The following is a 24,557-nucleotide window of genomic DNA, read 5'->3' on the forward strand; positions in this document are numbered from 1 at the left end:
ACCTTAGCAATACCATGTCATCTTGCAACAGAACATCTTTCTGTGCCGACTACTGTCTTTTTCAAAATGTCCTTGGGCCACACTACACTTTGTTTTAAATAAAGGGCAAAAAAAAAAAAAAAAAGAAAAAGAAAAAAAATCTGGCGTTTTCTTTAAACTACGTCAATCAGCCAGTTAACTATGTTCCATTGAGCTTTTATTATGAGAAAAAATGTGTGAATGGATTGTAACAAATGAAAGAGCAAACTATATTTGAAATGTTAGCATTTGCATGACTATCCTAGCCAAAAAAAAAAAAAAAGAAATTTTAAATGTACGAGATGGGCAAGCATGGGCATTTCAAGCAACTGGTTAACCTAATGAAACACTCTATCAGCGATCTTAAGAAATACTAATTTTTCAAGTCACCAAAAAGAAAAGAAATAATACTCTGAGAAGTCACCTTTCTCTGAGAAACTCTCATCCTCATTTTCTCAGCCTTTAAAAAGTTCTCAAGAAAGGGTAAGTGAAAACTGATTCACCCTTGATTAATCATCATCATTTCCAACATCAACTAACTTACAAGACCGCTGCCTCCCCTGCCCCCACCCCCTCCCTTCCCCACACACCATGAGGAAGATAAGACATACATACATACCAAAAACAATAACAAGTGCGTCCATGTGAAATGACATGTAGTAATGCCACATGGTGTCAGAAACCCAAGATAGGAGTAATTAACGTTAGTCAGAATGTTCCAGGATGCATGTATGGAAAATGCAGCACTTGACTTAAGTCCTAACATAAAGGTAGGACTTGGAAATGCAGAGAAGAGACCTTTGGGTCCCCTGGAAATGTGCATGCAGTAACGACAGCCACAGGAGGACAATCAGGCACATCTCAGCAACGTGCAGGCAGAGCAGTGGAGTGCAAAAGTTGAGATGAAACCCCAAAGAGCCAAATTAGCAATGTAAATGTGAAAGGTGAAGAAAGAAATCTGAAATGAAATTGATTTCCATCCCACCAAACTCACTGCAAAACCAACCAAAAATTAGAACCAGCAGCGGATTTAAATAACGAAAATGACCGTGGTAACGAAAATGTGTATCCTATTTTAAAGTGTTTTAAACATGTTCCTTTTCACACAGCAGCCCTGTGGAGGAGGCAGCTCAAACTGAATCCCAACAGCTGTATCATGAAACCGGAAAATGAGAATCATGGTGCTTAAGGTTTAACATGCTTGTTTAAGTCTTCAAAGCTATTCCTAAGATGAACTTCATAAAAAATATTCAATAATAATTGTTCGCCTCTTACAAAAAAAAAAAAATACAGACATTAAACGATGTGTATCTCTCCCACTTCATGGTCAAGGGGTGAACAGACCTGTGGTGAGAATGAATACTGACCAGTCTGAACGTCAAGGAGTCACAGGACGTTTGAGCAACGCACAAGTAAGGATCTGTACATGAAGGGAGTATCCACCATGGTCCATGGACGAATCAACTAGCTAACTAATCTACTTTTGCTAACTCTACAGGTTAACTCAAACAGTAAAAAAATATGAAACCTTGTTGTATTTCATGGGGGTGGAGGGAGGGTTGGGCCGTTATTTCCAAAAATTTTTAAATCACTGTATTTTCCATTTATTGGATAAACCAAATTGTTCACTTGTATGGTTAACCTACAGATAGTGACATTCCAATTTACTACTTTTTTCTCCAAACAAGAGTATTACATTCAGCTAAAGACCTTATGTTCTGTTACTGATGTTCTCTACAATAGAACGATGCTTTAGTGTCTCTTGCTTCCCTGTGACTGATGGTTCTGGCCCGCACAGTCATCCTGTCTTTCAGGGGACTGCCACACTTTACTGTCAGCGCCAACCGTTTATTTGGTCTCTCCAGCTAGTTAGAAACTCACAAGCTAAGATTACATGTTATATTTTTATTCTAGCGGCCTTCTCTCATTGACATCCCCCAACACCACTTAGAGTCTGGGCACACAACAAACTACTGGTTGAGCCTTTTAATCACTGTGGCAACAGAAATGTTTGGTTACCGCAAGACCCTTAAGAATTTTGTTTTACATTGTTGGTTTAGTTACTAGTAATTCTGGTGATTAGCCTACTCAGCATGATGTGTGCCTCAAGGACAGATGGAACAGCAGTAACGATCAGTTTGACATCTGTGCCTGGGGACCTAAAAAAGACCGTAACCCAAACAAGCAGCACCCGCTGTGCGCACTCAGAGGACAGGCTGCAGGGCCAGAACACAGCTCTACCACTTCGATGCTGTTCAACTTTGGGGAAATTGCTTAATCTCTCTGTGCCTCAGCTTTGCCAATATGTAAAACGGGGTTGAAAGTACCAACCCCAATGCATTAGTGTAAGTCAGTGTTTGACTATATTAGTTCTTGTTAATTATTCTTCATAGAAGAACCGACTCAATGCTATCAGGTGAGCCCCCGAATCAACAATATAGTGCAGCTAATTTTGAAGTTCAAAATTACTACAACGGCTCCCTACACAATGACTCCGTTATTTTTTTTGCCTTTCGTACGAGGATGCACAGAACGCTGATTAGGCAATAATGTCAGTTTTGTGTAATTAACTACTGTCTTTCAGATTATAGAAAAAAAATTACTGCTGCTCTTTTATCATGGAGGCAGAGGGGAGAGAAAGGAGGGTTGTCTTCATTTGAGTTCAGTGCTAGGGAGTGAAACCAGACCACTGGTGGTAACACACGGAGAAATCAGGACGCTCTGCTGGTGATTGATAAGGTCAAGAGATTCTGTGGAGGCAAATACATCAACCAGCCACTGGATCAATCAGACCAGTGAGCTACAAACAGTGGGGAGCCCTTCTCTTGCTGAAGAAGAGCAAGAAATGCCTCCTCCCATGGAATGGCCTCTTCATCAATCTACTGTGCAGCCATTCCCTGTTGAGAGGGAAATAAAGAAACAGCAAAATCTGCAAATGCGCCCCAACATGTAAAGAATGGTTCGATGATTTCTTCATCAGTTATCCCAGACGACAACACTCCTTCAAAGTTCCTAATAAAGCACTTCCACATAAGGTATGAACTTTTCACTGAAGTAACTTTATAGTCTGGATATAAGTTCACTTAAAATTCTCATGGGGGTGGGGAGTCTGGGAGAGGAAGGAGATGCAGAGCCAAGCTGCAAATGTGTCGAACAGCGCTTCAAAGAGAATACTTGTCCAACTCTTCTTGCAATGTTCCTTTTTGTTCCAAATGCTGACCAAATGCTGACCACCAGGAAGGGCTCTTGAGATGAAGCCATTCTCGGTTGCCAAGGAAATTCCCACAAAGCCTGAAGGCTTTCTTTGAGAGCTGGGGACAGCAACACCTTTTAGCAGAAGCAGTAAGAAACATACAGGTGGCCAAGTTCACTGCCGCTGTGCTTTTCACCTCTTTGCCTCAGGAGACAGGAGGAATAGCCCGCCCAGAGATCCAATCAGACCGGGAGAATAAACCTAGTTTTAGCCTCAATATTTTAAGCTTCTGAAAAAAGCCCCCAAAGTGATCTGGGAGACAGATGCCAGTGACTGAGATTCTTTTCACTTTAGCAACTTGAGTCGCTAAGCTTTTACTGGAGTGAATCATAAGGAAGAAACTCAAATCTGATTGGCATACAGTAACCCCGCAGTGGAGGAGGATTTATTAAAGTGTTTTAAAAATCTAGGACACAAATTGGTATAAACTTTTGGGAAGGTAATTGGCAATACACAGTGAGCCAGCAATTCCTCTTATAAAAATTTCTCCTCCAGAAATACTCACTGAAGAATGCAAAAAAAAAAAGTTACAATAAGGTATTTTCTTAAAAGTTTGACTAGTAACTGCAAAGAAAATAACTAAATATCTATAACAGAACATCATGTAAATAAAATAGGATTCTTGTGGACTATAGCCTTTGAAAAGAATAATGTCTGTGGCATTGTTAGGGTTTTTTTTTTAATAAACATATAATGTATTTTTATCCCCAGGGGTACACGCCTGTGAATCGCATTGTTAGGTTTTAAAAAATCCATCTGAAGAACAATATGATCCTATTTGTGTTTTATATAAATAAGTGTAAAGTTTTTTTTAATGCATAGAAAAAATCTAGAGGACTCTCCATCAAACTGCTGATAGTGGTTATTTTGAGGATGAGAATTTGTGAACTTTTACTTTCTATTTTACTCAGATTTGCTTTGTTTGAATTTTTACAGCAATTCTGTATGCTTTGGAAATCAGAAAAAAGTAAAGTTTTTAAAAAAATACAGAAAATAACATGTTACTATAGCAGGTTAAGAATGACTCCATGTATATATTTACAATGATTAGAAAGGGGTTTTTAGGGCGCCTGGGTGACTCAATTGGCTGAGCAACTGCTTTGGGCTCGGGTCATGATCCCTGAGTCCCTGGATCTAGTCTCACATTGGACTCCCGGCTCCAGGGGGAGTCTGCTTCTCCCTCTGACCTTATCCCCCTCTCATGCTCTCTCTCTCTCTCTCTGTCTCAGATAAATTTAAAAAATTTTAAAATCTTAAGAAAGAAAGAAAGAGAGAAAGAAAGAAAGGAAGGAAGGGAGGAAGAGTTTTTTAACCAGACCCCTAGGGTGTTCATCATAAGGTATTGCTGTTTTCTGGCTGTGTAACAATTTGCCACTTCCAAGGGGAAAAAAGTCATTTATCTTTTTAATGAAGTCATGGTCAGAAGTAGGTAACATGTGACATGAGAGTAGACATCCATCAAAGACAATTGTTGATGGTATTCCATGACTCTCCTCAATATATTCTAAGAATATTCATGGTACTGCAATATAGGCAGAACGCTACCTACTGAAAAGAGGATAATAGGTGCCATCAAATATAAAACATGCCAGTTAATTATTTAAGACATAAAACCTGCCACCCCTTTCATTATATGTCCAATCCAGGAATGCCCTAGAGTTGTCCTGAGTGTAATTCTTTCACAGGTACAGGTAAGAGTGGGACCTTCCCCACACACCGGTGCTCCTTTCTGAACAATAAAGACTAAGACGCTTGACACTGTTCCTCAGGCTTCCAGGGAAAGTTGTATGAGTCGTGTGCTTTACCCGGGTGACACACCTGACGTCAGTCTGCAGTAACATCAACAGGAAAACAAGACGTACAGAAGCAATCACTCATAAGCTCGGACACACCACTCTTGGTGGCCTATGTCCGGTTCTGGGACCTTAAAACATTTTAACATTTTATTAATAATCACAATTTAGTCTAACTAACAGGAAACTTTTTTTCTTTCTTAAAATACTTGGTGAAACAGAAGAACTTCCTTTACTGACAAGAATAAGATCTTGACGTCTATGGTAAAGGCATGAAGAAACAGGCTACCGAGTCTTCACAGCTACCAGTTTAATGTGCTGTGGGGCTCAGCCACTGCTGAACTACAGGAATACCACCAGATGATCCAGCACCCTGGAAAATTCCTCGGCGCTATCACACAGCATCCTCAGTGGACTTTATAAAATGCGAAGCAGTACACACAACTCTCCAGGTAAAACTCCTAAAACAGTGTCTCACTGTACTTAGAATAAGAATGAAAAGGTGGCCCTGTATAATTTCCCTGGCCTCATCTACTACTTCAAACCGGCTACCTATGCTCCGGCCACTCCAGACTGGTTTTTCCTTCCCATTTCTTGGATACACCACATTCATTCCTGTTTCAAGGTTTTACTATTGCTTTTTGCTTAGTCTGGAAGCCTCTTTCCCTATATCTTCTCCTTTCTGGCTAACCCTACCTAAAATAGCTTTTCTGAACCTTATCACATTACCCTGCTATATTTTCAAGATAGTATTTGTGATAATGAGAAATTACTCTACTCATTTGTTTACTTTTTCCTATTCTTTATTGCCCTCCTGTCCTCAAAAGCACGGGAGCTTTATGAGTCAAAAAATTTATGTCTCATTCATCTCTGGAATCCTACCCACCTCCAAGAACACTTTGTAGCACAGGATATATTTTTTGAATGAACGAATGAGTTCAAATCACAGCAGCATACAGTTATGGGGTGACTTAAAATTTCAAATTTATTGCAGCCTCACAGTTACTTAGAGTCATACTTCTAAGTTTCACCAAAAAACTTTCCTTTCCTTTACCTGATAATACAAGACAGAGCTTACTTTACTTCAGACAGGTTAATCTGTTTTATTTTCAAGCCGATGCAGAAACTGTTTTTAATTGAATGTTAGTCTTCAGATTCAAATAAATGGCTCTTATGAAAATATAGAATTATGATATAGAATTATGAAAATGGGAAAATCCAACTGTCCCAATTTTAAGTGGGACACAGGTTCATGAAATCAGTACATCAGCACTTCAAAAAACACTACTAATAACCACTGATTGTTAATTCTTTAAGAATATGGGAGAAAGCATCAGGAGGCAGAAGGAAGCTATAAAAAGTGAAATTTCTTGCAGAAAAGGAAAGATAATTACAAATATCAGTTTTGTTAATCATCTGAGTGGCAAGCTCATGCCCTCTGAAAGAAGAATCCAAAGATAACCACGGCAGGGGCGACACCAGGCCCCATCAAGGACACCTGGCTGAAGAAACGCTGTCGCCACTGAGCCACAGGGAAGCTCACAGCAGCCACCCAAGCCATGGTGGCTAACGACATCTAAAGATGTCACCACCTCCTCACAACATGCCTTTGTTGTCCCGTTGTCCATCTGGAGCTCTCCCAACACCAAGTGCTTCAATGGCCCTAAAAATGTGCTAAAGATAAGTATTATAACCTCAGAAAATATGAGCCTTTCTTAGCCCCTGCACCTTCTCTGAAGAGGAACCGCGACCACCCAGGGCTCAGTGTGAATTAGAGGGTTTTTTGGCTGAGCTGTGGAAAAGAAAAAGGGGGTGCTATTGTATTTTCCTGTCACCGTGCATATGAAAAAGTTATTAACATGAAGGGAAGCTTTACATGAGCCTTAGAAAGGAAATCCTCCGAACTATGAAGAAATCATCTCAGCTGAATTTAGTTGACTCATTCCTCTATTACACATGTGTAAGAAAAGGATTAAGGGTTGTTCAATCACAAAATGTTTCTTTCTAGATTTCACTTTAAGGCAGTCATGCTTAGCAATTTCAAACTTATACATGGTTTTAATGGTTTCATCCTCTTAGTTTCTGTCAAAATATTTAAATCCAGGTTAATTTCTGGGGGGACAAAAAAGACTTCAAAAACAGAAATCAAGACAGACAAGTACATTGGGAGATAACGGGCAATAGGTAGTGCTAAAAATGATCACACTACACTTTAGAAATTAACCTTTAGGGCGCCTGGGTGGCTCAGTGGGTTAAGCCGCTGCCTTCGGCTCAGGTCATGATCTCAGGGTCCTGGGATCGAGGCCCGCATCGGGCTCTCTGCTCAGCAGGGAGCCTGCTTCCCTCTCTCTCTCTGCCTGCCTCTCCATCTACTTGTGATTTCTCTCTGTCAAATAAATAAATAAAATCTTTAAAAAAAAAAGAAATTAACCTTTAGCCAAATTCTACCAGTAGACCTATGGATAGGATCTCAGAAAAGCTAGCTAAATAAGGTACAGCATAGAAGTGATAACCAGGTAAGAAGTTACAAGGTTATATGAGCAGCATCTTTCTGAGAATCTGCAAGGTATGTGCACATCTACTGTATCCACTGTAGTCTTTGCACTGCCATTCCACTGAAGCTTGATCATGAAATTGTGAGGTGCTATTGCATTACTGATACCCTGAAAAAAAGTCAGGCCCTTTTGAAATCATTGTACACTTAGCATAGTACTTCTACCAGAGCTAAAACTAAGAAGTAAAATAATGAGAAAGGTTTTATCCTCACAGCTGATTCCATACTCAAATGCAAATCAGAACTAAGCCACCACATTTGACAAGCACCCATTGCACTTCTAAGTTTTCTTTAAAAAAAAAAAAACAGAAAAGGAATGAAAGGAGATAGAAAAACAAATCAATCTAAGGTAAATGGGGAAGGTAACTGGATAATGAAGAAGAAAATCTTCCATAGCAACAAAATAGAAGAGATTATTTATGTAGATTTACAAGTAGATGAGCTCCAGATGTGTTTTTTTTTTTATCTGCTTCTTCCCAGGTGCTTTTCTGCTTAATAAATATAACATCCAAGTTGGAATATTGTTGAGGCATTGAATCACCTAAATTTTGGCTATGCTCTTCTGCCGTTAACTATTTTGAGCTATTTCTCAATAAGGCAGCCGCTACTGAAATCATAAGTACATAGGCTTGGCAGAGCCAGAGAGAAAAAGTGCAGTCCACAGATTTGTTTCTTCTGTTTTCCCAAAACAGAATCTCATAAAAAATATGCCCTCAAATTTTGTCACTATGTTGCTGTCAAAGAAATCCTTCTCCTCTTCATAACTCTGAACATTAAAGCCATAGTTCTTATGCTACTGGGAAGTTATATGGCTCCAGGAAGTGGAGAGGCACCATTGCAACTGTTCAAATTGTAGCCAGGCAGAATAATCAGTCAATCAGAAACTTCAGTTCCATTCGGATGGAAGTTTTTGGGGCCAACTTGGAAAAGCATACAGAACAAGTTTGACTTTACTGCCAAGATCATTTCCAGGACATTGGCTAATTAATTATAAAAGCTTTTTCAAAACAAATTTGAGCCTGGCAACCTTTTTTTCCTACCCAGAAGAAAAAAAATAAAGAGAGAGAGAGAGATTAAAAAATAAAAGCCTGAGTTTAGTGTGTGTGTTTGTGTGTGTGTGTGTGTGTGTGTGTGTGTGTGTGTTTGCCATAGCTTCATCTTCTTTACACACCTTTTTTCTTCTTCTCACCCTAAAATGATCCAGAAGCTTTTGCATTTGAAGTTACTAAAATAGTAAGTACAGAAACTGAAAAATATTAATTTGAATTCCTAATTTGCCTTTGATTATAGATGAGATCATGGGTCAGTTCAAACCTTCTCTTCAAACTCTTCGGTGGGAAGCAAAGAATAGACTTTCTTCCTCTTTGTGGGATGAAGAGCTCATTGGATTAGCTGCAGTTACTAAAACAGATACAATGTAGATGGACAGTTGCTCTTAAAATGATATTGTTAAATATCATTAAAATGTTTTGTTAAAAACATACAGTAGGGACGCCTGGGTGGCTCAGTCAGTTAAATGCAGGACTCTTGGTTTCAGCTCAGGTCATGATCTCAGGGTCCTGGGAGGGAGCACTGCCCGGGGCTCCATGCTTGGTGTCCAGTATGATACCCCCTCTCTCTCTGCTCCTCCCTCTGTCCACACTCTCAGTTTCTCTCTCTCTCTTTCAAATAAATAGTCTTTTTTTTTTTTAATGATATATTCAGCAGCCTTCACTTCCTGGCTTTGAAAACAAAAGGAACAAAACTCCTGATTTAAATCATCCTGGTTTCACTTCATAGGAACCTCAAAGAATATGGGATGTTCATGAGAGTCATCAAAGATTCTGGTTTCCAGTTCCATAATCACACAGGTTTTTACAGCTAAATCAACACCCCCAAACCATTATGTTTCAACATATTTCATCTAACACTGGAATCAAAAGCTTATGTAATATGCATCTTAAGCCATCAAATTTCCTCTGCATAGGCCCAGATCTGAAGACACTCAAGAAGGTAAGAAATTTCTCTTAGCTAGCATTTACCAGCTGCTTATTGGCAAATTCCTGGCAAGAGTGCTGTCAGTAATAAAAGAAGCTTTAAAAAAAAAAAAAGTCTTGTCAACCAGATATTCCTAACTCTGCCTTATCCTGTATCAAGTCGCTGCCTTTTTCAGTATCAAGACCCCTGACAAACCACAGAAATAGAACCTTACTAGTAAATACTGAATGAAGCCAAAATGGGCCAAATAGTTTTGAGGGCAACTCTAAACGAGTCCTAGTTTACTGAGTTTTCTCTTTGCTGGTACTGCTATGTAGCTTCCAATGCATCCAATATTTAAGTGATCCCCTCCTGCTTATTTCAAGGGGAAGGCAAATATAAGGAGGGGAGCTAGCCATATTAGTATATGAAGGGGGAGCAGATCTAGGAATCCAGAATCAATCTCAATGTAATAGGGAGGTAACTAAGCCTGACCAAAGCAGAGAGTTCCTCTGAGGAACACAAATTAAGACAAGAAGGACAATGCTAGATTTCAGAGAATCTTGAAAGTCAGGTAGGGAAATCTGAACTTGACTTGATAGGAAGGCATTATAAACTTTGATCCAGGAAAGAAATATGAGGACAATAACATGAAAAGCACATTATTGAGATAGGAGAAAACAGAAACAAGGGGTTAGTTCCAAAGCTTTTCTAGCAATCCAGTCTGAGACGATGAAGGCCCGAATAAGGTGCTGCTGGTGAAGGGAAGGAAAAAGGAATCCAAAAACCACTTCACAAGAAAGCATAAATTCACCTTCCTGTAACTTTTAGAATCAGCAAGGCCTCTAAGCCTCTGTCTCTACTATAAGTGCCATCCAGGAAAGAGGCACATCATCATAAGTCTCCATTGCCTTTGAATATATAATTCAGATTTCTTTAGTCAGGTGGAATTTTCATCCAATTAGTCCAAAGTAACTCGTTTTGTTTTTTAATGTAAAGTACAAAATTATACCTACTCACCATTTTCTATATCCAGTTGCCAACCCAACTGGGGAAAATAGCCCAAATTCTATCACACTCTTTTTAAAAGAAAGTAAACCTAGGGGCACCTGGGTGGCTCAGTCAGTTAAGTGTCTGCCTTGGGCTCAGATCATGAATCCAGCCTCCTGGGATCAAGCCCTGCATCAGGCTCCCTGCTCAGTGGGGAGCCTGCTTCTCCTTCCTCCTGCTCTTGCATGTTCTCTCTCTCTTTCTCCTCCTCAAATAAATACAAAAAATCTTTTTTAAAAAGGAGTTAAGTAAATCAAGGTTCAAAACCTAATTGCCCTTCATGTCAAACAGGCTACTTTGTTTTAACAGAAAAACCTATGCAGCTAGCAAGACTACCATTACCTTTGCCTGACATATGCCCCAAAAGTTAACCATTGCCAGCACTTCTTAGACCTTTATACTTTACCAATGCACTTTTTCCTAAATTATCTCTCTTAATCCTCACAATAACCCTGTGGCAGGGATTATTATTACTATTTTGAAAACTGAGATAACTCTGGCTCCAAGACTTAAGTTGTCCAAGACACTACATCTGTAAGGGTTGGCGTCAAGACTAATTCTTACCTTTGAACTTCACATCCCTTGACATAGTGCTTTCTCTTCCCTCACAGACCACACGATGACAACAACAAACCCATCCACATGTATCAGTCCCTTTTAAGTTATTTCATTTCTAATCTTATTCTAGCATCTTCTGGAACATATTTAGTCTTCAGTTTCAAAGAAGGAGGACTTCTTTGCTTACCTGGTCCTTCTCCGGTTTATCAGAAATGTCATTCAGACTGGAGGAAGTCAGATTCCTATGGGTCATGGCTGGGCTACCTGAAAAAAACAAAAGCAAACCCTAATTAAAGTCTTATTTTCAAAAACACAAGACTTTGTACACTTCATAAACACTTGTAGATGATGATGAGAATGACAATGATGCTTTAGCTCCACTGGGATCTCCTGAAGAGTTTTCCAGATCACAGGTTGGAGCACAAAGATGGTTAAGTTAGAAGTATGTAAAATCACAAATACCAAGTTTAAGTCTTATTGCCTGGGTCAAGTTCAAGATGAGTTAAACTTTGGAAGAAACATCTAAAACAATATGCATAAAAATAAATTTGCTCCTCATTTGGCTTACTTTTTTTTGTTTCTGCCCTTTATACACATCCTAATCTACCCAGTATCCTTTCATTTTCCTACCTCCTACAGAGATGGCCTTTTTTTTCTTTCTTCATGTCAACAGTGACGACCCCAGATTACAGGCCTGGACCTCCTCTCCTCAGGTCTCTGCAGTCTCTCCAAGGTCATCACTCCCTCTGATCAACCCCAAAACCCATCTGTGTTCCCTTTCCCAGCTGACACTTTAATCAAGAAGATTTCTCCTTGATGGGCATCCAATCCAGAATCCCCATTCTTTGCCTCAAGGTAGTGCAACCACAGGCCCCTTACTTCTTGCATTCCCATTCGCCAGACTCATATAAGCACATCCCTACTTCCCCCTCACCATGCCAATCTTCTTCACATTAAGGAATGGATTTCATTAGGAATACTTTATTGGAACCAAGCTCCATGGTGATACAGTGGCTGTGGGTCAAGTCTACTGACATTCCAGCCAATGACTGTAGATACCATTATACAAGAAAAGAAGAGGGACATCTAGAAGAGTGATAACCCATCTTCAAGTAGACTATGTTAAGCAAAAGAAAAACATTCTGTTCATTTTGCAGTTGGACCTGCAGCTGGACTTGAAATGTCTAAGCTCACTGAGCAAAAGAGTAACTTTTCAAAGCCAAGGTGTTTGACCCAACCCCAGCCGGGTGCTGAGTAATGCATTCATCATTAATCCTCAATGATCTGACTCAGGCTGGCCTTCACACCAAAAGGACAAGGGTTGAAAAACAAGCACCAAAGTTTGAACGTAGCTTCACATTTGCTTCCAAATTATTTTTTAGATTATAGACTTTAACTCTTTCAGATAAAAACATCAACACATAATTTTACCGCTGACTAAAATCTACTCCTAATAATTTAATCTATAAGTAAAAGCAGCTCTTTAAAGAATGTAAGTGTCTTTAACTACTAAATCAGAAAAATCATAATTTTCTTGAGCTGGCAAGACAAGGTATTTTCCACTCTGCTGCATTTCATTGAGTAAGCATGGCCTAGATCTCTTAAACCCTTTACCTGGTGGGACATTTTATTCTAGGAAAATCTGAGCACAGGGCATTTTTCAAAGGAAAGTTACATCTGAAAAAATGCTTTATGAGCAAAATTAAAAGAACCTTTTTGAAGGCGACATTTTTTCTTTGAACTACACACCAGGTTTCCAGCGTGCACTCAAAACAAAAGACACCAGGTACTAACGTGAATGCTCCCAAACAATGCTGGGCTTGAAAGTAATGGGAAATGATGAGTAGCTCTAATTTTGTACCTCACATTAGAAGTAAAAGCAGTTATTTGGACTAGCTGGATGAAAATTCTACCTGAATAACTGAGGAAATCTGAACCATATATTCCTAAAGCAATGACGCCTTCACAATCCTAATAATAAATTAAAAGCAGTTTATGAAAATTAATAGATAAGACTGATTTCTAATTACAAATCAATTGATGTAAGTGGCAAAACTGAAATAATCTGAAAGAAGTTTCATTAAGTACTTTAAATTTTGTGGGAACCATCCTAAGTTCATTCATTTGCTTTGGAAACTATAAACACTGCAAAGGTACATTTTAGACAAAGCACTGTCCTATTGCTGCAAAATCTAAATAGGTAGAAGTCAAATGAATAAAGTTTTTATTACAATGGTAATCTTGACTGATATCACAACTTTTCCAAGAAACCTCGTTTACTACCTCACCATTTCTCCCATGATAGTAGGGATGTATTTGTACTAGACGGGGGGTCCAGAGAAGGCACAGGTCCAAGGAACATGGAGGAACTAGATGTGGGAAAGTAGGCCAATGTTAAGAAATAACCAAATCTCAACCACAGGAAAAAGTTTGGAAGGAATTCAAACACTTGGAAGCTTAAGACCATCCTGCTCAAGGAAGTCTGGATAAACCAGGAAATCAAAGAAGAACTTAAACAATTCATGGAAACCAATGAGAATGAAGACACATTGGTCCAAAACCTATGGAATATGGCAAAGGCAGTCCTGAGGGGGAAATAATAGCCATCCAAGCCTCACTCAAAAAAACTGAAAAATCCCAAATACACCAACTCTCTTTACACCTCAAAGAACCAGAAAATAAAAAACAAATTAAGCCAACCCCACACACAAGAAGGGAAATAATAAAGATTAGAGCAGAGATCAATGAGTTAGAAACTAGAGATATAGTAGAACACATCAATGAAACTAGAAGCTGGTTCTTTGAAAGAATCAGTAGGATTGATAAACCACTGGCTAGACTAATCCAAAAGAAGAGAGAGAGGACCCAAATTAATAAAATTATGAATGAAAGGGGACAGATCACTACTAACATCAAGGAAACAGAAATAATCATCAGAAATTATTATCAACAGTCATATGCCAATAAATTAAGCAACCTAGAAGAAATGGATGCATTCCTGGAAACCTATAAACTTCCAAGACTGAAACAGGAAGAAACTGACAACCTTAATAGACCAATATCTAGTCACGAGATTGAAGCAGTGATCAAAAACCTCCCAAAAAAACAAGAGTCCAGGACCTGATGGACTCCCTGGAAAATTCTACCAAACATTCAAAGAAGAATAATACCTATTCTCCTGAAGTTGTTTCATAAAATAGAAATAGAAGGAAAGCTTCTAGACTCTTTCTATGAGGCCAGCATTACCTTGATCCCCCAACCAGGTAGATCCCATCAGAAAGGAGAATTTCTGACCAATATCCCTGAAATATCCCTGATGAATATGGATGCTAAGATTCTCCACAAGATCCTAGCTAATAGGATCCAACAGTACATTAAAAAAATTACCCACCATGACCAGGTGAGATTTATCTCTGGGATGCAAAGGTGGTTCAACATTCGCAAATCAACCAACACAATAAAACAAACCAATAAGAGAAAAAAGGAGAACCACATGGTCCTCTCAATTGATGCAGAAAAAGCATTTGACAAAATACAGTATCCTTTCCTGATTAAAACTCTTCGAAGTATAGGGATAGAGGGAACATTCCCCAACTTCATAAAATCTGTGAAAACCTACAATAAATATCATTCTCAATGAGGAAAAGCTGACAGCTTTCCCACTGAGATCAGGAACACAATAAGGATGCCCACTCTCAACACTGTTGTTCAACATAGTACTAGAAGTCCTAGCAACAGCAATCAGAAAATGAAAAGAAATAAAATGTATTCAAATTGGCAAAGAAGTCAAACTCTCTCTCTTCACAGATGACATGATACTTTACATGGAAAATCCAAAAGATTCCACCCCTGAATTACTAGAACTCATACAGAAATTCAGTAATGTGGCAGGATACAAAATCAATGCACAGAAATCAGTTGCTTTCTTATACACTAATAATGAAAATATAGAAAGGGAAATTAGAGAATCAATTCCACTTACTTATAGCATCAAGAACCATAAGATACCTGGGAATAAACCTAACCAAAGAGGTAAAGGATCTGTACTCGAGGAACTACAGAACACTCATGAAAGAAACTGAAGAAGACACAAAAAGATGGAAAAATATTCCATGCTCATGGACCAGAAGAATAAATATTGTTGGGGCGCCTGGGTGGCTCAGTCATTAAGTGTCTACCTTCAGCTCAGGTCATGATCCCAGGGTCCTTGGATACAGCCCGGCATCAGACTCCCTGCTTGGTGGGAAGCCTGCCTCTCCCTCTCCCTCTCCCACTCCCTCTGCTTGTGTTCCCTCTCTCACTGTGTCTCTCGCTGTCAAATAAATAAATAAAATTTTAAAAAAAAAGAATAAACATTGCTAAAATGTCTATAGTGCCCAGAGCAATCTACACTTTCAGTGCCATCCTGATCAAAATTCCACCAGCATTTTTCAAAGTGCTGGAACAAACAAACCTGATATTTGTATGGAACCATAAAAGATCCCGAATCACTAAGAAAATGTTGAAAAAGAAAAACAAAACTGAGGACATCATTGCCTGATTTCAAGCTTTACTACAAAGCTGTGATCACCAAGACAGCATGGTACTAGCACAAAAACAGATACATAGACCAGTGGAACAGAATAGAGAGCCCAGATATGGACCCTCAAGTCTATGGTCAAATAACCTTTGACAAAGCAGGAAAAAATATCCAGTGGAAAAAAGTCTCTTCAATAAATGGTGCTGGGGAAATTGGACAGCTATGTAAAGAAGAATGAAACTCGACCATTCTCTTACACCACACATAAAGACAAACTCAAAATGGATGAAAGACCTCAATGTAAGGCAGGAATCTATCAAAATCCTAGAGGAGAACATAGGAGTAACCTCTTCAACATCAGCCACAGCAACTTCTTTCAAGGTATGTCTCCAAAGGCAAAGGAAACAAAAGCAAAAATGAACTTTTGGGACTTCATCAAGATCAAAAGCTTCTGCACAGCAAAGGAAACAGTCAACAAAACAAAGAGGCAACCCATTGAATGGGAGAAGATTTTGCAAATGACACTATAGACAAAGGGCTGATATCCAAGATCTATAAAGAACTGCTCAAACTCAACACCTAAAAAAACAGATAATCATGTCAAAAAATGGGCAGGAAACATGAACATACACTTCTCCAAAGAAGACATACAAATGGCTAACAGACACATAAAAAAATGTTCATCATTGTTAACCATCACGCAAATTTAAATCAAAACCACACTGAGATACCACCTTACACCAGTTAGAATGGCCAAAATTAATAGGACAGGAAACAACAAATGTTGGAGAGGATGTGGGGAAAGGGGAACCTTCTTACACTGTTGGTGGGAATGCAAGTTGGTGCAGCCACTTTGGAAAACACAGTTGTGATTTCTCAAAATATTAAAAATAGAGCTACCCTCTGACCCTGCAATTTCACTACTGGGAATTTACTTCAAAGATATAGACGTAGTGAAAAGAAGGGCCATCTGTACCCTAATGTTCATAGCAGCAATGTGCACAATTGCCAGACTGTGGAAAGAGCCAAGATGCCCTTCAACAGACAAATGGATAAAGAAGATATGGCCCGTGTGGACCTGGCGATTCACGGACCTGTACCCCTGGGGATAAAAATATATGTTTATAAAAAATAAAAATTTTGAAAAGAAAAAGAAGATATGGTCCATATATACAATGGAATATTACTCAGCCATCAGAAAGGATGAATACCCAACTTTTGTATCAACATGGATGGGACTGGAGGAGATTATGCTGAGTGAAATAAGTCAAGCAGAGAAAGCCAATTATCATATGGTTTCGCTTACTTGTGGAGCATAAGGAATAACATGGAGGACATGAGGAGAAAGAAAGAAAAAGTGAATTGGGGCAAATCAAAGGAGGAGATGAACCATGAGAGACTCTGAGAAACAAACTGAGGATTCTGAAGGAGGGGGACTTGGGGGGATGGGTGATCCTGTTGGTGGGTATTAAGGAGGGCACATACTGCATGGAGCACTGGGCGTGGTGCATAAAAAATGAATCTTGGAACACTGAAAAAATAATTTTTTTAAAAAAAAGAAGCAACCGGGGCGCCTGGGTGGCTCAGTGGGTTAAGCCGCTGCCTTCGGCTCAGGTCATGATCTCAGGGTCCTGGGATCGAGGCCCGCATCGGGCTCTCTGCTCAGCAGGGAGCCTGCTTCCCTCTCTCTCTCTCTCTCTCTGCCTGCCTCTCTGCCTACTTGTGATCTCTCTCTGTCAAATAAATAAATAAAATCTTTAAAAAAAAAAAAAAAAAAGAAGCAACCAAATCTATTGTCCCTCCCGCCATTATCTGACTTTTTGTTAATAAAGGTAATATTGACAGCTTCGTTGATGTTTAACTTTGTAATATAGCAGAAGAACCCAGAAGTCAACACTTCTAGGTAAACCGTAAGCAAGATGATGAACATGCTTCAGTGTTTTCCCGCCTAGCAAACCTGAGCCTACCCCTGAGCCCAAACACCTTAAACCAAAAACAAATGCTTCCCAGTGCAGTGGTCCCCAAAGTGTGGTGCCCAGACCAACAACATTGCATTACTTAAGCCCTTATTAGAAATGCAACTCCTTGAGACTTGCCCTAGACCAACTGCAGTGGTCTCCCTTATCTGCTGTTTTAGTTACCCAAAGTGAACTGTGGTCCAGAAGCAGGTGTTCTTCCTTCTGACAAATCATCAGAAGGTCAGTAATAGCCTAAGGGTATATTAGAAGGCCTACTTCATTCACCTCACTTCATCTCAGCATGTAGGCATTTTATCATCTCATATCATAAGAAGGGTGAGTACAGCCCAGTAAGATATTTTGAGAGAAAGAGACCACATTCACATAACTTTTATGAGAGTACATTGTTATAACTATATTTTTTTATTATTGCTGAAAATCTCTTACTGTGCCTAATTCATAAATTAAACTTTATCATTAAGTATGTGTGTATAGGAAAAACATAGTATATATAGGACTCAGGTATCCACTGGCAATCTTGGAACATAGGTCCCAAGGATAGGGGAAATGGCAGTATAATCCAAACTCTGGGTTTGGGGCTCAGTAATGAGGTTTAAACAAACCTTTAAAGTAAATCTGAAGCATGCTAAAGTTTGAGTACCACTGCTCTAAATAAGCAAATTATCTTAAGAGGAGAGTGGGTCTCAGTCAGAATCTGAATTAAAAAAGAAACATATATAATAACTGAAGTAGGCAGAGGGGTAGTTCTGATAACCTTGCCCTCCTCCAAGCCACTACTCCAAACTACCATATCTCAAGACACCATTCAGTTAGCAACCTCATCAAATAATCACACAGAACATGTCTCTCTTGGCTTTACCTCTAAATGTTCTTTCCTACACAATCAAATAAATAAATAATGTTGGAAACTCATTATTTAATCAGCCTTTTCCAGAAACATATCACCCAAATCAAAGAAGAAAAAGACAAGAGCCAAAAGAGATTATAAACCCGATCATACCCTGAATCAGAAATGTGTGCATGGCATTTGAGCAAACCCAGGAAGTTGTTATGCAACTGATCCCTAACAACATTCTATTGTAGCTATTTTGCACCTGACATTCAATAAGACACATTATCAGGATAAATCAGTGCTTCCTACTTACAGTTTGGGCCTATGAAGAAAACCCATTATACTACAATCCTGAATGAGTGGGGCTAGTAAGAGAAAATTTCAGCTTGTACCAAAAGGATGAAATGCAAGAGTACCATAAAGTACGCTACTTCTTACAAGAGCCAGGAGTTCATTCAGCTCGAAGCTACCACTAGTCAGCCCTTCCCATCAAAATCCAGGGCATACAAATGTCATAGAACTGCTCTCTGTCCAAAGAAACTTTTTCTTTTCTTTTTCTTTTTTTTTTTTTTAAACATTTGACTTCTACAAAAGAAGAAGAATCAGCCTCAGGTGCATAATCATAATTAATTTCCATATCACAGTTTTCTGACCGCAAGAAAAAGAAAGCTTTGGAGAATCACATCTTAGGCAGTATCATAAAATCAAAAACAATTTCATTTTCAAAGTACACACTTGGCAGGTACATACTGTCTTCTATAAAAATTAATTGCATTTCTGTACTAAGTTTGAAAATCATTGTTATTCTTTAGCACTCATGTAGCAATTCATAAAGTCCTTTACAATTCTATCTGTTAGATACAATACAAAGCAGTGAGGGGGAACTACAGCAGAGGAGGAGGATATTTAAATGTGTATGCATTAGATAAAACTGTAAATATGTATGTAACACAATTAACACATAACACCCCTCACCTCATACCTTTACAATGAAGCAACAGAGAACCTAAGAACAAGCTAAAACAAAGATCACCTTGGATACAAAATAAACTCGATATTTTGTTCCTAATAATATTTAAATATTTTTAGCATGAAAAATACGTATAACAGACATAAGGGAACCTGGGTGTCTGTGTCAGAAAAGTCAGAAGTATGGGTCTGATTTACACTGCTTGAGACCATCAAACTAATAATAAGTGTAGTTTGGGAAGAATGAAGGCTAATGTGTCTGTACCCAGTGACTCACGGATACTCTTTCACCAACACCACCCACCCCAACAAGGTCACACAGAAAGTGGTAAAACTATAATTTAAATCTGGATTTCTTAATACCAACCAAACTGCCTCTGGGAAAAAACAGGCCTCTCTATAAGTAAACACACAAACCTCACCATTTCTAATAAGGAGAAAATTTAATATACAACCACAAAGAATATATTCAATTTCCATGCCAACTATGTGCAATATAATATCATTAAGAATATTCAAGGCAGAAACACTCCTGGTTTTCAATTTTGCTATTCCCAGAAATAAAGTATACAATTTTTTTACTTTTTCATTTTCATTAAAAAAAAGGTGGGGGGGCGATTGAACTCAGCAAGTCTGTCTGCCACTATGATTAAATAGTAGCTCAAAACCACAGCTGTGACAAAGGAGAAAGGGTGCTAAAAACAATAGCAATGTAATTATAAAAGCAAAATGCCACATGCTTCTCAATGTCCTACCTCATAATCATAGCCAAGTATTAGTAAAATTCCAAAATGTACATACAGTCAACTCTCCATATTTCCATTTTGGTTTTCTACCATATTTCAAGTTACTCCAACTACAATTTCTTCCTATTTCAACCACTAAAAATAGGAATATAAGGGGACAAGGAGCATAAATCAACTGGCAATGAATGACTTGGAGAAAGTCTAGAAAGAATGGCTAAACGAGAAGCTTGGATTTTTGTCAGATCAGTTTCCTAATCTTTTCTTTTTTTTTTTAAGATTTTATTTATTTATTTATTTTGAGAGAAAACCCGAGCAAGGATGTAAGTGGGGGAGGGGCACGGAGAGACTCTCAGACTCTGCATGGGCACAGGAGGCTGATATAGGCTCCATCTCCTGACCCTGAGATCATGGCCTGAGCTAAGATCAAGATTCAGATGCTCGACTAACTGAGCCACCCACGTGCCCCAGTCTCCTAGTCCATGGCAACAAAATATCAAGAGCTGCTCCCACTACAAATAATAATAACAGGAACTGTCATTAAGACCTCCAATCCATTCTCCCCACCCCCCCCGCATCCAGATAAAACACAGAAATATTTAAATTGTAAATATTAGTTGTAAAAATCTTATCAGAAGGAGCTCTTTGAAAAAATTTCATAACTAAGAGAAAATCAGTTTGGATGTTTTTGGTTGTTTCATTTTTAATTGCCTTTTTTAGAAAATTGTTGTCTGTTCATGCTTTAATATAATACAAACTCCAAGAGCCCAGAGTCAAAGTCCTAGGTTTGTCTTATTCACATTTTTAGCCTCGGAGCTTGGCACTAAGTGGCACTTAATAAATATTTGTGAATGAATGGATAATGGCAACTGGGTATCATTTTACTTCCATTTGGAGTTACTATTATAAACATTACTGTTCAAAGTCCATTTCCTATGAAGGGAGATGCTGTGTGCACACTCCAAGAGCCTTCAGACTTGGAAAGCCTTAGAGTAAATAAGAAAGAAGTCTGTAGCTGGCCCAGAACTAACGGAGTAGAAAATCTCTGCCAGACTGGTATATGATCTGTCAGTCAGCAGCAGGAAGAGATGTGAGAAGCAATAAAGGGGAAAAAAAGAGAAAGCCCCTGTGAAGGAAAGATTAGGAGGTGAAAATGAGAAGAGAAATAAGGGGGGTATCCAGACCTCAGTGAAAGGAAAGAGTAGAGAAAAGTTTGGGGTAATTGAAATAACTCAAAGAATGTGGTTGGCTTGAAAAGTGAAACAAATTTAGAGAAAGGAGGAAGACATCAAAAGATCCAGATAACTAACAAAGTATGTGACCAAAGTACCAGCCAAAAGCTGAAGTCACCCCTAATGTATGGGACAAGGGTAATAGAGATGTCTTATGGAGAGACCCGAGGTGTACAGAAGCCAAACCACAGTACTGCAAACACCTACGCCAATAAACCCACACAAATGCTATTCCCACCTTTAAAAGATCGTTCCCTACCCTTTTGAGACCTCTCCTGTCCACCCGCCCCTTGACAATCTATCCGACCTCAACCTCTTGATCCTATTCCATTTCTGAATTTTCCGACTACTCTGTGACCTCTTCCCAAAACTCAAAGTTGGGTCTTGGGCAGCTCAACACCAAATAATTACAAATGACCTGAGCTCAGGGAGGCACCTTTGCTACAAGGATTAAGCAAGGGAACATATGCACAAATGTCCTGCACACATGTTCAATAGGGGTTTGTTTTCTTTCTCTTTGGCCTACAATCTTACGCATAAATCCTCTCTGGCGTCAAGATCCTTGGCAAACCGTGAAGTACAATTGGCATGTCAGAATCCCCCCATTTGCAATCTTCCAGCCTAAGGAGATGAGTTCAGAGAACTGAGAGGCAGTAGCTGGGGGTTGGAATCATCTGAGCCCACTCAAGAAATGAGGACTAAGGCCTCACGGGAGCTGCTATTCACCCCGTACAGGGTGTGCGGTAACCTCAGGCAAACCAAAGTTGTTAGCTTCTAGTAAAAGTGGAAGGTGCCGCAAATGGCAAGATTTCGTTTCTTTTGATGGCTGCATAGTATTCCATTGTGTATATATACCACCTCTTCTTTATCCATTCATCTGTTGATGGACATCTAGGTTCTTTCCATAGTTTGGCTATTGTGGACATTGCTGCTATAAACATTCGGGTGCATGTGCCCCTTTGGATCACTACGTTTGTATCTTTAGGGTAAATACCCAGTAGTGCAATTGCTGGGTCATAGGGCAGTTCTATTTTCAACATTTTGAGGAACCTCCATGCTGTTTTCCAGAGTGGTTGTACCAGCTTGCATGGGGAGGGTATGTGCTTTTGGGTAAATTGGAAGGGGAGGTGAACCATGAGAGACTATAGACTCTGAAAAACAATCTGAGGGGTTTGAAGTGGCGGGGGGTGGGGGAGGTTGGGGTACCAGGTGGTGGGTATTATACAGGGCACGGCTTGCATGGAGCACTGGGTGTGGTGAAAAAATAATGAATACTGTTTTTCTGAAAATAAATAAATTGGAAAAAAAAAACATCTTGGGAAAGAAAATAGAAAAAAAAAAAAGTGGAAGGTGCCTCCCTGAGCTCAGGTCATTCGTAATTATTTACTTGAGAAAACTATGCAATAGGTACCTCGCTTACTTATGTGTGTTACATCATGGGGATAGAAGGTTCTTTAGGTAAATTCTAATATGTTCTGTGGAGATTCTGATCTTAGTTCATTCTAGCACCAGTCATGCTGAATTGAGGGCAACATACTCCTTTCTGTATTTACCACTGAAGTGGTATGGAGGGAAAAAAGAAAGCAGTAAAATATACAAAGACTTAAAAACAACAAAAAAGATGCAGAGACTCTAAGAATGCTTCGTTTGGTCTACTTACACTATTTAAAGAGCAGTCAAATCAGTGGACAAATGTACTTCCTAAAAAATCCATTTTTTTGCTGAACCAAAATGAAGGAAGAAAGCAGCAGAGAATGAGAAACTTGTATCAGTAATAACCTGAATCTGTGTCAAAACTTTAGCTTCAGAAACTTCTCTAGTACAATGCTACTGGAATTTTCTCACAGTTGCACATTACCTCTAGAACACAGATATGATAGAGAGGGTAGAAACAGTCCTTTAAAGGCCCCAACTGGGTAGAGAATCTGGAAGACTGGGTATAATTGATATGTTTCCTAGTATCACAGAGCTAAAGGATCGGCTGGAGATCATCTGAACAACTCTATCAAGCGGTTTTTCTCCTATAACACCAGACATGGCCAATCTCCGAATACCTGTTATATACTTTGGACGACAAGAAACTTGCCACTTAATGAAGCAATCCGTTTCATTATCATGAAGTTCATCTTTTTTTTTAAGATTTTATTTATTTATTTGGCAGAGAGAGAGAGCACAAACAGGGGAAGCACAGGCAGAGGGAGAGGGAGAAGCAGACTCCCGCTGAGCAGGGAGCCCTATGTGGGACTTTATCCCAGGATCCTGGGATTGTGACCTGAGCCAAAGGCAGGTACTTAACCAAATGAGCCACCCAAGCACCCTAGAGGTCATGGCAAACCACCTCAGTTTTCCAGTTAAGTATCAGCATCTAGATGAACCAAGAAATAGTATGTTCCAGGGCTCCTGGCTGGCTCAGTCGGTAGAATGTGTGACCCTTGACCTGGGGGTCATGAGTTCAAGGTCCATGCTGTGCATAGAGCCTTTTTTTTTTTTTAAGTAAAATGAAAAAAAGAAAAGAAATCGTATGTGCCAACCAAAGCACACACATGATCAGAAAGAGCTGGCTTTCATTTACATGCACATAACTTCTTAGAAATAATGTACATCATCATATGTTTCCAGGCTTAACTAGACATCTTCATAAGTAGAGGCCCTTGAGTTTCTTTTCATATTCTCCAGCACTGGAGAATTGGTCCCTGCAGCCCTCATTCCCTCCCCAAACTGGCAAACAAAAGTCCCTTGCTGGGAAAACCCTGCATCCTCACATAAGAGAGATGGGACTAAATCCTCGCCAACAGGGCTTTACCAGCCTGAACTTGCATCACGTCATTAATCTTTTGGAAAATCATTGAAATTCATGAATCACTGAATCATAAAAATAAAAACTACATTCAAATCTCTATCTCAAACATTAGAGTGTCAACTGAGTATCTTCCTTCCTAAAATGTTTGCCTATAGGGCCTGTTCTCTGAAGAACCAAAGGAAGTCTGCTTGTCCCTACAGATTCGTGCTAAACCAGCCCACATAAACCAATTAAGCTGCCCTTTCCCTGTTTCCTCTAATCAACATCCTATGGCTGAGTCCTACCTCCCCCATTGTATGCT

At 39.2% G+C, this 24,557-nt stretch overlaps 1 protein-coding gene across 3 annotated transcripts in view; it reads right to left on the reverse strand.

Moving 5' to 3' along the window:
- SLC4A4 (solute carrier family 4 member 4) overlaps positions 1 to 24,557 on the reverse strand; it is a 350,693-nt gene that overhangs the window by 138,679 nt on the left and 187,457 nt on the right. For all 3 annotated transcript variants that reach the window (XM_044225660.1, XM_044225658.1, XM_044225659.1), the window contains one exon: positions 11,370 to 11,446. In XM_044225660.1, coding sequence (XP_044081595.1) covers positions 11,370 to 11,446 — 77 coding nt within the window. The remainder of the gene's footprint in view (positions 1 to 11,369; positions 11,447 to 24,557) is intronic.

The sequence above is a fragment of the Neovison vison genome, chromosome 11 (genome assembly GCF_020171115.1).
Source record: "Neovison vison isolate M4711 chromosome 11, ASM_NN_V1, whole genome shotgun sequence".
Classification (NCBI taxonomy): Eukaryota; Metazoa; Chordata; class Mammalia; order Carnivora; family Mustelidae; genus Neogale; species Neogale vison.